This window comes from Saccopteryx bilineata, chromosome 3, assembly GCF_036850765.1.
Source record: "Saccopteryx bilineata isolate mSacBil1 chromosome 3, mSacBil1_pri_phased_curated, whole genome shotgun sequence".
Lineage (NCBI taxonomy): Eukaryota > Metazoa > Chordata > Mammalia > Chiroptera > Emballonuridae > Saccopteryx > Saccopteryx bilineata.
This window is the reverse complement of record NC_089492.1, coordinates 160,741,273-160,756,992: the sequence shown is the minus strand read 5'-3', so window position 1 is coordinate 160,756,992 and position 15,720 is coordinate 160,741,273. Positions and strand designations below refer to the sequence as shown.

At 44.5% G+C, this 15,720-nt stretch overlaps 1 protein-coding gene across 3 annotated transcripts; it reads right to left on the bottom strand.

Annotated features, from left to right (window-relative positions):
- Positions 1 to 10,245: 10,245 nt before the first annotated feature.
- Positions 10,246 to 15,349, bottom strand: MCL1 (MCL1 apoptosis regulator, BCL2 family member). Of its 3 annotated transcripts, XR_010730367.1 has the most exons (4): positions 14,530 to 15,340; positions 13,951 to 14,198; positions 11,431 to 13,418; positions 10,246 to 11,176 (listed from the first exon to the last, which is right to left on the bottom strand). XR_010730367.1 is itself a non-coding variant. In XM_066268033.1 (3 exons), exons 1-3 carry the CDS (start codon positions 15,203 to 15,205, stop codon positions 13,302 to 13,304), a joined length of 1,041 nt encoding a protein of 346 aa, XP_066124130.1. In that variant the 5' UTR covers positions 15,206 to 15,340; the 3' UTR covers positions 10,246 to 13,301. The 3 variants fall into 3 exon arrangements, 2 of the variants coding, with proteins under 2 accessions (XP_066124130.1, XP_066124131.1); XM_066268033.1 differs by having other exon boundaries at positions 10,246 to 13,418; XM_066268034.1 differs by lacking the exon at positions 13,951 to 14,198 and having other exon boundaries at positions 10,246 to 13,418; positions 14,530 to 15,349.
- Between the last annotated feature and the right edge of the window lie 371 nt (positions 15,350 to 15,720).

Below are 15,720 nucleotides of genomic sequence, written 5' to 3'. Positions count from 1 at the left end.
GGGGTTCCCACCCTCTCTCCAATAAACATGCCTCAATTCCACCATCTCCAGTGCTGGGGGTCTGTCGGTACGGACTAGAGCAGAGGGGGCTTATTTGTCACAAGCAAATGATAAAGAGGTATCAGCTTTAAAGGGTGGGAGGCACCTTTTACAGGAAGTAGAAAGCCTCAGGAAAGTACCTAAGTTTGTCAACAAGATTGGTATTTGTGTTAACCTCAAACTAGACAGCACACATCATATATCTGATTTTGAGCTGATAGACCCAGGAGACCGGGTAAAACTCTAGAGTAGGTGTTTCAGGGCTGAGGTCTGAAGTTAGAGAGAGAAATGTACAAGACTAGTCCAAACAAGGTATGCATGAGCCATGGCCATCAGATTTTAGGGAACCAATCAGCCACATCAGCTGAAGAGGAAGTGCAGCAATGACTAGGAACAAGACAAACAGGGCATTTTCTCAGGGAGTACCAGTGAACTATGAGTGGCCTGGGAAAGAACCTCAAATTACAGAAAGGATGGGTTCCATTTCAGGAAGGTCCCGGGTTGGGGTTAGAATGCATGTGTTGGACTTTCTGAGCCTTACATGAATCTCTTGACAACACAACTCCACAGAACTCTGAGAAGAAAAAGAACTAGTTAAAGAGTGTGGTGTTACTTATAAAAAGGAGCAAACTGTCCCTGGGACCCCTAGGCTAAACAGCAAGGGGCCAAAGCCCTGCCCTTGATGGGGGGGGAGGGGGCAGAGTTTATCTGCCCCTGAAACCAGAACACCCTTTCTTTCTTTCATTCCACCCCCATTGATTCTTGGTTGCCTGCCTGTATTTTATCACATTGTAAGGCTCCTTTTTAGCTCTAGTAGAGAACTGGGCAGCCTTTCTCTCTAAAGGACCAGTAAGTAAATATTTTTGGCTTTGCAGGCCACAAAATTTGTGCTGCCAACTCCTCACCTCTCCTGTTGCAGCACAAAAACAGCCATGAATTAAAAAACAAAAAAGAACCCCAGTCGCAGACAAAATGTAAACAAACAGGTGTGGTAGCTGAGTTCCAATCAATACTTTAATTTTTATTTATTTATTTATTTGGTGACAGAGACAGAGAGAGGGGCAGAGAGGGACAGACAGGAAGGGAGAGAGATGAGAAACATCAATTCTTTACTGCAGCACCTTAGTTGTTCATTGATTGCTTTCTCATATGTGCCTTGACTGGGGGGCTACAGCAGACCGAGTGACCCCTTGCTCAAGCCAGCGACCTTGTGCTCAAGCTGGTGAGCCTTGCTCAAACCAGGTGAGCCCGCGCTCAAGCCGGTGACCTTGGGGTCTCGAACCTGGATCCTCCACATCCCAGTACAATGCTCTATCCACTGCGCCACTGCCTGGTCAGGCCCAATCAATATTTTTACAATGAAATTTTAGTTTCACATAATTTTAACCTGTCTCAAAATATTGATTTTTCAGCTATTTAAATATGCAAAACCTTTCTTAGCTTTCAGGCTGGACAAAGATGAATGATAGGGCCAATTTGGCAGGCAGGTACTATACTGACCTCTGGGGTTTTTTCCATCTGGCTGAACTGCTCTCTCCAGCCACAGAAAGTCTTGTTTGTGTCCTCTCTGGGTTCCAAAATCACTGAGTAAACCCTTAAGGAATATTTCCTGAAATTTCTTACGTTTGTGTAGTGCTTTAAGGTAAAATGTATATATTATCTTTAAATCTTTGTAATAATAAAACTAGCCTGACCTGTGGTGGCCTTGACCTGAAATGCTGATGTTGGGGTTTGAAGTTCCAGGCTTGCCTGGTCAAGGCACACAAAAGAAGCAAGTTGATGCTTCCTGCAACCCCCTTCCCCTTTCTCTAAAATCAATCAATACATTTTTTTTTAAAAAAAAAAAAAAGAAGAAAGACTGTTAAATCCACTTTACAAGGGAGAAAATTAAGGCCTGAGACCTAGTCTAGTCTTTTTACTTTTTAAATTGGGAAAACTTTCCCTGTACTCTTTAGCTCTTCTGGCTGGGTGAATGATTCAAATGACATACAGCAGATTAACAGGAGAAAATCAAATTGAATAACATGCAAGGTGAATTCACATAAGCATAAATATTCCAAAGACACTGAGCAAAATGAGGTATGTCATTCTGGACTAAGGAGAGGGAGATTGGAGGGGGGAACCAATTGTTACCACCCCATAATATGCCTTTTGGGATATTGACTTTAAGCTGGTTTTTAAGAAACAAAAGACTTGAGAAAAACCTTTGACCTTTCAATATCTGTAATTTTGGACATTTTCTCTTGTTAATCTGTTAACTGGATTATTAACCTAGCCAGAATAATTTAGAAGGATGGAAGGAAAATTATTTTTCGCTCCCCTATATAGGCAATTCACAGGTAGATGATAAAAGAGCAAACATTTGGTAAACAAATCCTTGCCAGGCCGCCCAGAAGCAATGGGACACAGGGGAAACCTAGCACACAGATTTTTGCTGGGACCTTCCCAGTCTGCCACACTTAATTCATAATTCATCTGGAATAAAGTGATTTATGCTAAGGTTCCCTTCCTGAAGGATTTTCTATCTTAATCTCTTTAGGCAAGTAAGGGAGAGGTAAAAAACTCTTCCTGAGTTTGTTAGGCTTTGTTTACAGCTCAAAATAATCTGCATCCAGGGTAGCACATTCTGGGGAGACTTGCTTCAGAACCCCCCAAATTCTACCTAATTCCTTTATTCTGTTTTCACTTAGATATAGCATCCTTTATCAAAACATTTAGTAATTTGAGCCACAGTAGTCCAGAACCTGAGTGGTTTTAAGTGTTTTTGTTGTTTTCAAGTATCTTTCATGACTTTTCAGAATCTTAGAAAAATTCTATCTAAATTATTTTTCTTTTAAATTTTTTTATTTTAGAGAGACCGAAAGGAGAGAGAAGAAAACATCAATTTGTTGTTCTACTTGGTATACATTTATTGCATGATTCTTTTTTTTTTTTTTTTACAGAGACAGAAAGAGAGTCAGAGAGAGGGATAGACAGGGACAGAGAGATGAGAAGCATCAATCATTAGTTTTTCCTTGCACAAAGCTTAGTTGTTCATTGATTGCTTCTCATATGTGCCTCGACCGCGGGCCTTCAGCAGACCGAGTAACCCCTTGCTCGAGCCACCAACCTTGGGTCCAAGCTGGTGAGCTTTTGCTCAAACCAGATGAGCCTGCGCTCAAGCTGGTGACCTCGGGGTCTCGAACCTCGGTCCTCGGAATCCCAGTCCCATACTCTATCCACTGCGCCAATGCCTGGTTGGCAAACCTTGAGTGTGGCTCTTCCACAAAATACCACGTGTGGGTGCTTCCTCGATGAGGAATATACCTCCTTATAGTTTAAGTTTTAAAAATTTGGCTCTCAAAAGAAATTTCAATCGTTGCACTGTTGATACTTGGCTCTGTTGACTAATGAGTTTACCAACCACTGGTAGGAGGACAATGCTTTAACCAATTGAGCTACCCAACTGGGCTAAATTTTATTTTTTCAACCCAAGGTTGCAAAGAACTGAAAATCCTTTCAAATGTATTCAGTATTTGGGTCCCAAGAAATAACTAAAACAAATACACTTGGTCTTGATAAAGATCCACTGTCATGCAAACACACACAGGGTTATGTACTACTAATTGAGTCACAGTGTTTCTTCCCCTCTGACACACTTTATCACTCAGTGTTGTTCTAATATTTTCAGTACTTAAAAGCATTTTTTTTTTGTATTTTTCTGAGGTTGGAAACGGGGAGGCAGTCAGACTCCCTCATGTGCCCAACCGGGATCCACCCGGCATGCCCACCAGGGGGCAATGCTCTGCCCATCCAGGGCGTCGCTCTGTTGCAACCAGAGTCATTCAAACGCCTGAGGCAGAGGCCACAGAGCCATCTTCAGCGCCCCGGCCAACTTTGCTCCAGTGGAGCCTTGGCTGTGGGAGGGGAAGAGAGAGACAGAGAGGAAGGAGAGGGGGAGGGGTGGAGAAGCAGATGGTTGCTTCTCCCGTGTGCCCTGGCCGGGAATTGAACCCGGGACTCTTGCATGCCAGGCCGACGCTCTGATACTGAGCCAACCAGCCAGGGCAAAAGCACTTCTTTTAAAAATAACTTCTATCAGGGTTTGCTTCCAAATCCTTCTATTCGAAGTATTTCTTTCATTCACTAGCATTGATAATATCCCTGGTTCACAGGGAAAAGGAAGACTCAAATGTCCCTCTCGGATCTCACCTGACTACCAAACTTGGAAATAAGGGGAAGGGGCAAGGAAGCAGGTAACCAACCCACCACTCTTCCCCACCAATACCAAGCTCCAAAAACAAGACCATATTTCAAAACACAAAAACGCAGAAAAACCTCATTTCATTTCAACACGAAGTTGTTTCCCTCTTTCTGTTTCTCTACTTGCCTCATGAGGGATTTCTGAGAAATGAAAAATGTTACCTCCCACAGCCTCAGTCAAGTATTTTTTTTAAATGATGAAAAGGAAATGGTTGGTGGAAAGAAGCTGCTTAAGCATATATTATTAATCTAAAACTTAAAAGTAAGAGAAATGCCCTCCCCATCAGTGGATGTGGGTCCCACCTTCTCTTAGATCTGGGCTTTCAGGGTCTTAAGGAAATAAACAACCTATCCTCCCAGGAAATTTTAGTAACAAGCAGTGAAACCTAACAGCTGCTGCTTGCAGGAGCCCAGCTGTCTCTCCTTCCCCCACCTCACCCCTTTACCAGTGAGGACAAGGAGAGGGGTAGGAACTGCTGGCCAACCTTAGTAATGGAGGTGTGAGCTGAGCATGGAATGCATGAGATCTGAGCATGCAGACTGAGGAATAAAATGTATAAGCAAGTTCTGCTTCCTAAGGAAAATCCCTATCTCCCCCCAAAATCTGGACACCTGACAGTTGTAGCAGTCTGGTAAGAGACTATGAAATGTGTAGGAAAATTTTGGAAATCAGCTCCTTTAAAAATTTTACTTTTTTTAGGGTCACAGAGTTGAGGCATTTCTAAGTGGCACATCTAAGACAGGATGATACCCAACAGTTAAAACCTTTTTTTCCGTGTCCTTGGCTCTTTCCCAGCACACCTTGTCCCAGGCTAACTTGAATAAACGTACACATGTGACCACATGAGGGCAGGATGAAAACCAAGTGGGGGTGGTGAAATTCTGAATGGAATGCAGCCCCAGCTAGTTAGGGACCCGGCTGAGACCTCTGGCACTGGCTGTGGATTTATACTGGCAGAGAAGCCAAAACAATGAGCTCATGGGCAAGAATGCAGCCTGTGGGGAAGTCTGGGCAGTTAGAGCAAACTGGTTTTTGAACCAGGATGGGAATAGCTGTGAGAGAGACTCCCACGGGAACAAGATTAGGGAGTATAGAGTCACCATTCAGTATCTGGGGGGGTCTGGTTAAATAACTGTGTGTGTGTGTGGGGGGGGCTGTTCCTTATTAAAATACTGTTCTGCAGAGCATAGCACTCTCAGTCCTATAGTAAAAAACTTGGTTCCTTTCTATGGTTCTATCATCAAAAACCTGGGTGAGAGATGACCCCTACCTGGGGAGATGTGAGTGAGCGATCATAGGCGATGCTCTTAAGACAACTCTATTCAAAGCAGGTACGCCAGTGCCAACTCCTGCACTCATGATCCAGTGATGGCTGTGATTCTGAAATTGTGTCCGGGGCCACCATTTTAACATGATAGAGAAAACAATGAAGTCTATAGTTACTTCTCAAATAAACATAATGCACCCAAGCTGTGTAATTTACAACAAATTCAGACCTCTAAAACCAAAAAGACATCTTTTTTCTTCTACCAGTGTTTTCCAGTATTTTTAAATATAAGGCCCCAAATGGAAGACACTGAAGAGATTATATTAATAAATATATATTCACTTGGTCATGCATGGTGAAGGGGAAGGGAGGCAGAGAGGAAAGATAATAGAAGAAAATTATCTATAAATCTCCCTTCCCCCTTTGGCCACAGAGGTTCTTTTCCAACTCCATGTTTTTGCACATTTTCTATTCGTTCTTTAAGGCACAACCTTAAATGTTTCTTCTGAAGCTTTCTTAACCACCGTCTGCTTCCAAAAGTTGTCATCCCATCTTATTCTTTTTTTTTTTGTATTTCTTTTTTCTGAAGCTGGAAACGGGGAGGCAGTCAGACTCCCGCATGCGCCCGACCGGGATCCACCCGGCACGCCCACCAGGGGGCGATGCTCTGCCCATACTGGGTGTAGCTCTGTCGCGACCAGAGCCACTCTAGCGCCTGGGGCAGAGGCCAAGGAGCCATCCCCAGCGCCCGGGCCATCTTTTGCTCCAATGGAGCCTCGGCTATGGGAGGGGAAGAGAGAGGCAGAGAGGAAGGAGAGGGGGCAGGGTGGAGAAGCAGATGGGCGCCTCTCCTGTATGCCCTGGCCGGGAATTGAACCCGGGTCTTCCGCACGCCAGGCCAACGCTCTACCACTGAGCCAACCGGCCAGGGCCCCATCTTATTCTTATAATACCTATACTACAGCATTTTGTGCACTGTACTCTTTAATTATTTTTGTCCATGGCTATCCTACTAGATTATGTTTTAATATTCTGCCAGTTGCTTTCTCATTCTATGAATTCATTATGCACAAATTCTTCAGGATGTATCTCCTAAGAACAGGACATTTTCTTACATAACCCCAATATAGTATACTCCAAAAACTTAACACTTATACAGTACTAACACATTGCCCATATTATAATTTCCACAACTGCCTCAATGTCCTTTATAGCTTTTTTCTCATTCAGGGTCCAGAGATCACCCTGCACTGTTGTCATGTTTCTTTTGATTGTCCCCTAGTCTGTTTTGACTTTTTTTTTTTTTTTTAATGTTTATTGTATTGATTTGAGAGAGGTAGAGACTGGAACATTGATCTGCTCCTGTATGTGCCCTGACCGGGGATCAAACCAGCAACCTCTATACTTTGCGATGATGCTCTAACCCACTGAGCTATCCAGTCAGGGCTGTTTCTTTTTTTTAGATTTTTAAAATTGATTTTAGAGGAGAGAGAGAAAGGTGTGTGTGTGGGGGGGGCTTCTCAGAAAGCATCACCTTCTAGTTGCTTCTGTAAGTTCCTTGACTAAGCAAGCTTAGGGGTCCAATCTGGTGACCTCAGAATTCCAGGTCGATGCTTTAACCACTGAGCCACCACAGGTCAGGCATTGAGTCTCTTTTTATTTATTTGAGAGAGAGAGAGAGAGATAGGGACAGATGGATGGAGATGAGAAGCATCAATCATTAGTTTTTCATTGTGACACCTTAATTGTTCATTGATTGCTTTCTCATATGTGCCTTGACCACGGGCCTTCAGCAGACCAAGTGACCCCTTGCTCTAGCCAGTGACCTTGGGTCCAAGCTGGTGAGCTTTTTTTTCTTTTTTTAAAATTTATTTATTTATTTATTCATTTTTTAGAAAGGAGAGAGAGAGGGGGAGAGAGAAAGAGAGAAGAGGAGGAGGAGCAGGAAGCATCAACTCCCAAATGTGCCTTGACCAGGCAAGCCTAGGGTTTTGAACCGGCAACCTCAGCATTTCCAGGTCGACGCTTTATCCACTGCACCACCACAGGTCAGGCCCAAGCTGGTGAGCTTTTACTCAAACCAGATGAGCCCGCCCTCAAGCTGGCGACCTCAGGGTCTCGAACCTTGGCCCTCTGCATCCCAGTCCGACGCTCTATCCACTGCACCACCGCCTGGTCAGGCTTGACGGAGTCTCTTGAGGGGAAGAATTATTCCCTTTATAATTCCTGCATCCAACAGTGTATACATGGTACATGGTACCTAGTAAGCAGTTCCCTGCCAAGTAATGGATTGAGTCAACATCTGGCTGCCTAGAGCTCATTAAATGTCCCAGCTTATTGCAAAGTTGAAGAATTACTAAAGTAATCCTTGAACAGAAGATGAGGAGAAAAGGCAAAGTAAGAATACAAAAACCAGTGGCAGAAACACGCTATGGAAATGGTTATTGGAAACGGGTAATATCCAGAGTAGTATTCTCAGCCCTAATACACTTCCTTCCTAATATTCAAAAAATCACTCTTCTGTGCAGGTAAGGCCTGAATTGTAACAGAAACCAGGTATAGTGTGGGAACAAAGCTTGCTACTTTTTTTTGTTTTAAACTTCACAAGAACCGAATTCTCAGAAAGGTCTGTTACATCTGCTTGGAGGCAGATCTCAACCCTCAGTTTTCCCACATGCTTCACATAACTAACACTGTAACTTTGAATCAAAAGGACAGGTTTTCAAATCTTGAAATCCAAAAGCCTTTGAACAGTACAGAAGGGTTCAAGAAGTACCCCAGGAATTAATGGCCCATGCTCTGGGAGTCTGGTGGGAGCCATGCAGCACACCAGCTGTACAAGTTAGTCCACATTAATTTTTGTAAAATTCTCCAGCTGTCACAATTTCTTTTAAAGGTTTTTTGAAACTGTGAGGGCAAGAGCTGATGGCCTGACCTGTGGTGGTGCAGTAGATAAAGTGTTGACCTGAAATGCTGAGGTTACTGGTTCAAAACCCTGGGCTTGCCTGGTCAAGGCACATATGGGAGTTGATGCTTCCTGCTTCTCCTCCCCTTCTCTCTCTCTCTCTCTCCTCTCTCTAGAATGAATAAATTAAAAAAAAAGAGCTGACTCTAAAGTTGCAAAACAGGAACTGAGTCTGGTTGTGTCAAATGAAGGGAAGTATTGATTTGACTCGTTACCTGGTTACCCAAGTTTTTGAGGTGTGCCACTAAATATTACCACAGAAACAACTTCACATCAGAATTTATCAGTGGGAGCAATAGTATCACTTAGAACTTGGGCCAAGGTTTGGGGCCTTGTGTCCTGTTACCCTCCCTTCAACTCTGCTTGGGTATATACACTTGTACAAAACCCCTTTCTTTGTAATAAAATGTTGCTGTCTGGTAGTTATGGGGCAAAGCACAGAACCTTATTTGCAGATTAGCTTTTGGTGCTCAGGGCTTGAAACAAATATGCAAATCTTGCATTTGCATGTTCCATGGTGATTCTAAGGTAGCAGAAAATACAGGGTATGTTTCTGAAATTGCCTTTATTCTCACCACCTTTTTGGCAAAGGAAAGGGGAAAAGTACTGAAACATTAGTACCAAGGACCTTATTGAACCTTTAACTTCAGGTGTTAATTCTAGCTCTTTCAACTCAAAAAGCTGATGGGGAAGATTGAATCCTCTGAAGTCAAAATTATATCAACACTTGATAACTAAAAGAAAAATCAGGACAGATTTTGGTTTCTGCATTAAAATGTACAGGAACGCCTGACCAGGCAGTGGCGCAGTGGAAAGAGCGTTGGACTGGGATGTGGAGGACACAGGTTCAAGACCCCGAGGTTGCCAGCTTGAGCTCAGACTCATCTGGTCTGAGCAAGGCTCACCGGCTTGGACTCAAGGTCTCTGGCTCGAGCAAGGGGTTCCTCACTATGCTGTAGCCCCTGGGTCAAGGCACATATGAGAAAGCAATCAATAAACAACTAAGAAGCCACAACGATGTTTCTCATCTCCCTCCCTGTCTGTCCCTCTCTGACTCTGCCACAAAAAAAAAAAAAAAAAAAAAAAAAAAGGTACAGTTACTACTCTAAAGTATAGCAGTAAGACATTTAATTAAAAACTCAACAACTCAGCCCTGGCCGGTTGGCTCAGTGGTAGAGCATAGGCCTGGCGTGCAGGGGTCCCAGGTTCGAATCCCGGCCAGGGCACACAGGAGAAGCGCCCATCTGCTTCTCCACCCCTCCCCCTCTCCTTCCTCTCTGTCTCTCTCTTCCCCTCCGGCAGCCGAGGCTCCATTGGAGCAAGGATGGCCCGGACGCTGGGGATGGCTCCTTGGCCTCTGCCCCAGGCGCTAGAGTGGCTCTGGTCACAAAAGAGCAACGCCCCTGCTAGGCAGAACATCGCCCCCCTGGTGGCCGTGCCGGGTGGATCCCGGTCGGGCACATGCGGGAGTCTGTCTGACTGTCTCTCCCCATTTCCAGCTTCAGAAAAATACAAAAAAAACACAAAAACAAAAAAAACCCTCAGCAACTCTACTTTAAATGACGTTCTTCTGAAGGAAACTATCCTTTGCTCTAAGGCAAATCAACTTTATGGAGCTGCTTTTACTTGTAAATTAACCTATACTTATTTGCTCAGCTGACTTCCCTAAAAGGCTTGCCTAAGACAGAGGAGGGAAGACAGGCAACAATTAGAAAACACCCATACCACACCTTGTATTTGAATAAAAGATTTATTATTTTCTTCTCAGGAAAAACAGAAAGTTAGGGAAACACACTACATTTTACAACCCACATTAATCCGTAGTTGGTCCTAACCCTAACTGGTACAACTGTCAACAGTATTAGCTGTTTAACCAGAACCAAGGTGTTCACCCCCGACAGAATGGATAGAATGTTACACGGACACTAGAGGACTGAAGATTTTTCCCTGAGAGAAGCCTAAGACAGAAGTTGCTGAGATAGCCATCTTCCCCAAGTCCCTCCTTTTCTATTTAGGAGAATTTCCCTGATGCAGCTAGTCAGCACTTAGAACAAGTGCCTCCTCTCCCTATAAAACCACCCACCCACCCTTTCCAAAAACACCTGGGATCCCTAAGCCCTCAAAGCCCCTGACCCAAAATATTAACTAAGATCCTATCACTTCACAGCAGTCACATCTAGTATATTGGGAAGCGGGGGCCCAAAACACCACCAACTTATATCTATGCATTTATTTCCACAACTGGATATGGGGAGACAGGCCTTTAAGTCACCTTAACCAAATCTTATGATTAAAAACTATATAAAGTGCTTTTAGATCCTTAGAGATAAACATGATATAAATAAGTGGTTTATGATCAAAGAACGATAAATACATAAGGTAAAAATAGCTCTAGCTATATGACCTTAAGGCTCGGAGGTGGGTAGGCAGGGCATTCTTCCCTATTAGATTCTTAGTCATTTAATTCATGACTATTTTTCTCTGGAGTCCACAGACTAAAGGTCATGTTCTGAGGCTGAAGCTTTCAAATGACCCTTGTTCCAAAACAGCTTTCTTCAGTTTAACCAGTAGCCTTTATAGCATTTTGTACCTAGCTCTATCATTTTTAAGTGACCATATTCAAATACAAAGGAACCTAGAGAGTCATGTAAGATCTTCTTCCCTCCTCTGAATATTCTTTTTTAACTTTTTTTTTAATTTTAATTTTTATTTATTTTTTAATTCATTTTAGAGAAGAGAGAGAAAGGGAGAGAGAGACAGAGAGGGAGAGGAGAGAGAGAGAGAGAGAGAAGGTGGGGAGGAGCTGGAAGCATCAACTCCCATATGTGCCTTGACCAGGCAAGCCCAGGGTTTCGAACCGGCGACCTCAGCATTTCCAGGTCGACGCTTTATCCACTGCGCCACCACAGGTCAGGCCTCCTCTGAATATTCTTAAGGGGACTTTTGCAACTTTCCCCCCAAAAGGTAGGGAAGGCATCAAAAAAAAAGGTACCAGTGCAAGGAAAAGGGACTCCTCCCATCTCATGACTATGACTGTTACTGTCATAGAACCCATTGTGCTACCAAGGATAAAATTCATTAAAGGTGAAGGTCTGTGGAATCCTACAGGGTGGGGTGGTTACTTAGGTTTCTAGGGCCCAACACTAAAACGGGCTAGAGTTCAGGGATGGCAAAGTAAAGATGTAGGAATTGATCTAAATATCTGTAGAGAAAGCAGATCAAGCAGCATATATTTCAAAGGAAAAATAGGAAACAAATGGTAAGTTCAATAGACGTCTGAAATCAAAGAAATGCCAATGCAAAAATTTAAAACAAGTTTGGGAATCATTAATAGAAACAATTAAGTATTTCTTTTATTAACATACTAGGCTTAGACCTGCCTTTCACAAGCTAGCCTAAAATAGCACCATGGTTAGACTCTATAGCCTGCTTTTCCAAGCCATCATTTTACAACTTTTTAAGCAAACGAGATTAAATGTCTCTCACCCACCCGATGTGATCTTTTTATATACATACTTCTAGTAAGTCCCATTTGGAACAGCTGAAAATCTTTTTAAAAGCTTTACAGATGAGCTTGGAAACAGAAATTTCACCAGTTAAGTTAGGTCTAACTGAAGGAACTCAAGGTGTTGCACGATCAGAGCTCATTATTTATCAATCATTGGCCTGCCCCCCCCCCCAACTCTTACAAGGACACCTTGACTCAGTTTTTGAAAATCTACATATATTGAAGTGAAAGGATTTTCATTTGTCAATTTCTCAATGCAGGTTAAAATGTTTTTAAAAAGTCCTATAAAGAATACTTACCAAAATCAGATAGAATTAAAGCTTTTATAGTTATGAATCAGAATTGTTCCACTACAACCAGGATGCACACAATTACATCAACTGGTTCTGTAATACAATCTAGAATTGACCAGGACAAAGTTTAGAATAGAAAAGCTGTAAGAAATAGGCTTCTAACTACAGAAGTTGTAAATTTCAAGAATATGAAAAAACTAATGAAATTCGAGACTCCTCCCTTTCCATTTCAAATAGACTTTCTGTAAAAATATATACAATTTTTACAGACAAATACATTTACAAGTTGTTTTTATCTTAAAAAACTGAGGACATTCCATACTTGTAACTGTAATTACTAAGCCTTAAGTCAAGTATTCTTGGCCATTACAAGGCTTATAAACTAAATCCCTCAAACCAAGCCAAAGCAGAACAGGCATAAAAGTCCTGAGCACTTGGACTTCCTATTCAAGAAGCATACTTGGGAAAGCTAATTATTCAGAAGAAAAGGCTTCCCTTCACACTCTGTTATACAATACTGAGGCTTCTTCGTCATAGTTCTATTGTAGCTTAAATCCACTTTACACAGTTCACTGGCATTGTTAGTGCTTCTTAACACTACAGGAAGTTAATAAATTCAGTGGGCACTGTTTAATGAACTCTGTATGACTGGCCTGGCTACTGGCCACTCTCCTGTTCTAGACAACGATATCACATCTCTCCATCCTCCCATCTTCACTAAATCTAAAAGTCCCTCTTCATGGCCTCCCAAAGTTTGCCTCTTGCTGAAACCAAATTTTGCTTCACATTCAGACAGTGACTCTTCAAGGGGGACTACTTTTCCCATGTTATTTATTTCTGTTAGCCACAATCCTCTTGCCACTTGCTTTTTCTACGTTGCTTGGGAGGTTACAGGCTGGACAGCTTGAAGTCCACTGATTTCACAGCAGATGGATGTGGATTTGGTGCCTGGAGTTGGTTAAGAGTCAGTTATTTCACTTAAAAGGCTATCTTATTAGGTATGCCAAACCAGCTCCTACTCCAGCAACACCCGCAAAAGCCAGCAGCACATTTCTGATGCCGCCTTCTAGGTCCTCTACATGGAAGAACTCCACAAACCCATCCTAGAAAACAAAACAGAAAAGCACATTTTCAAGTAGAGGATTCCCACTGACTTACAAAGAAAGGATAAACCGAAATACCTAAGCCCCGCCTCCATGCAACGATGAACCAATTATTTACCCCCGCTGCAAAAAAGACATATTGTACTCCCTTAGAATAGGGGGTGGGAGATCTGCGCTGAAGAATGTATATTTAACTACTATTCCCAGGTAATTCTTACTGCTTCATAATTTGAATCCACTGGTGTGAAGAGTATCCAGCTAAATAAATTACAATTAAGTACCAAAAGCAAAAAACTCAACCAGTAAAATAGCCTACAGAAAACCAGGACTTTGATGCAATAAATCAAGACAATCATAACACTACCTCTATGGACTCACTACTTACATCAACATCAAGCAACCAGAGGTCCGTAAGTAAGAGCTTGAAAACTGAATTGTGCATCGTAAAAACCTTCAGGTATCCCCACTTCCTCTACAAAATCCTCCATTTCATTTCCACTCAAGCCCCTCTTCGACCTTAAAACAAACTTACCCAGCCTCTTTGTTTGACTAGCCAGTCTCGTTTTGTCCTTACGAGAACATCTGTGATGCTTTCTGCTAAGGGTTCAATGCAGCTTTCTTGGTTTATATTCTTCAAGTGTTTGGCCACAAAGGCACCAAAAGAAATAAGGGTCACAATCCTGCCCCAGTTTGTTACGCCGTCACTAAAAACATGAACCATCACTCGGGACAAAGATTTGACGTCATCTTCGTTTTTGATATCCAGTTTCCGAAGCATACCTGAGAGGAAGAAAAGCATGCAGGTTCTCACGACCTCCTTTGTCTAAGCCGGGAGCGACCGCCTGCCCACCCACGGCGGGGGAAGTCGCTCTGTGGGCTCCATAGACTCAGGCCGACCCCACTTGAACATTGACATCCCACCCTTTCCGGCCTTTGAACAGAGCTATTTCCAAAAGAATCGAGTGACAGAAACAATGACTCATGGCCAGAACATTCTGGTTTCAGAAATAGGATCAGAGTCGTTTTAATAACCTGAATCGTTTCGGTTTCCACCAACCCTGAGCCAAGCGAGGGATGACAAAAGAGCGCGGCCTCCGTGCTCAGCCCTCACCTTGGAACGCCGTCTCGTGGTTGCGCTGCACGCCGTCCCCGACCCGCCGGAGGGTCTCTAGCGCCTTCCGGCTGGGGGCCGCGGGCTTCGCGTCCTTGGCGCCGGTCGCCTGCTCCCTAAGGTATCGAGAGATGATCTCCAGCGACTGCCGGTACAGCTCGTCGTCCTCCTCCTCCTCCGCCGGGGGCGGCGTCGAGGGCAGCGAGCCGCCCGTGCCGGGGCCGCTACTGGCCTCCCCGAGCAACTCCCGCAAGGGCAGGACCGCCGGCCGCTTCCCGAGAGGCTCCGGCTCATACCCATCCAGCTCCTCCTCGGGCGACATGATGGCGTCGGCGGCCGGGGCGTCCATCTCTTCAGGGGGAGCCGCACAGCGTGCGGCCGTGAACAGCCGCCTGACGGGGGTCGCGGTGACGTCGGGGCCCTCGGCGCCAATGGGCGAGGGCCGCGCGACCCTCCGGGCGTCCGGCGCCAGAGCGGCCGGGGAGACGGCGCCAGCGACCCCGCCAATCGCCGCGCCCGGCTCCCCTCCCCCCGCCTCCAGCCGGGCCGCGGCCTCCTTCCCCGCAGCCGGGGCCCGCTCTACCGGAGGGGAGGCGCCGGCGCCGCCAGCCCCCAGCCTGGCCCCCCCACAGTAGAGGTTCAGTCCGATGACTGCGTTTCGTTTCAGGCCAAACATCTCAAGCCTACGCCGCCGTCGCCTGGTTGAAAAAGATGGAGGCACGGACTCCTCACTTGAAGGAAACGGAAGTAAGGAGTGAAAGAGGAGCTTCCACTTCAAGGTTTTAGGACCGCTGTTAGCTGTGCGGTCAACTTAAAAAAAAAAAAAAAAAAAAAAAACAAAAAAAACCCTTCCTATAAAAGGCGAAAGGGGCGGAAGCTTCCGGAGCGTTGTGCGCCAAGTAACTGGCCGGTTGAGAGGGGTGGGGCCTGGGGCGGGGCCTTCCGGCTCGCGACCAGTTACGTAACAGCGCCTGGGGCTCGGGTCTTGCGCACTTTAGTGAACCTAGCCATACAGCTGCCGGGGCTCCCCGAGTCGTGCTTTGCTACCCACTGTCGTTATTTTGTGCAGGAGTTTTCCCCCCATACCAAAGTCTTAAACACAGAATCACTTAGATTCAGGAAAGGCCACAAGGCAGTTCTGCCTTGGATAGGGCACAACGGTCTTAGATAATATGGATAATTGAGGGCACT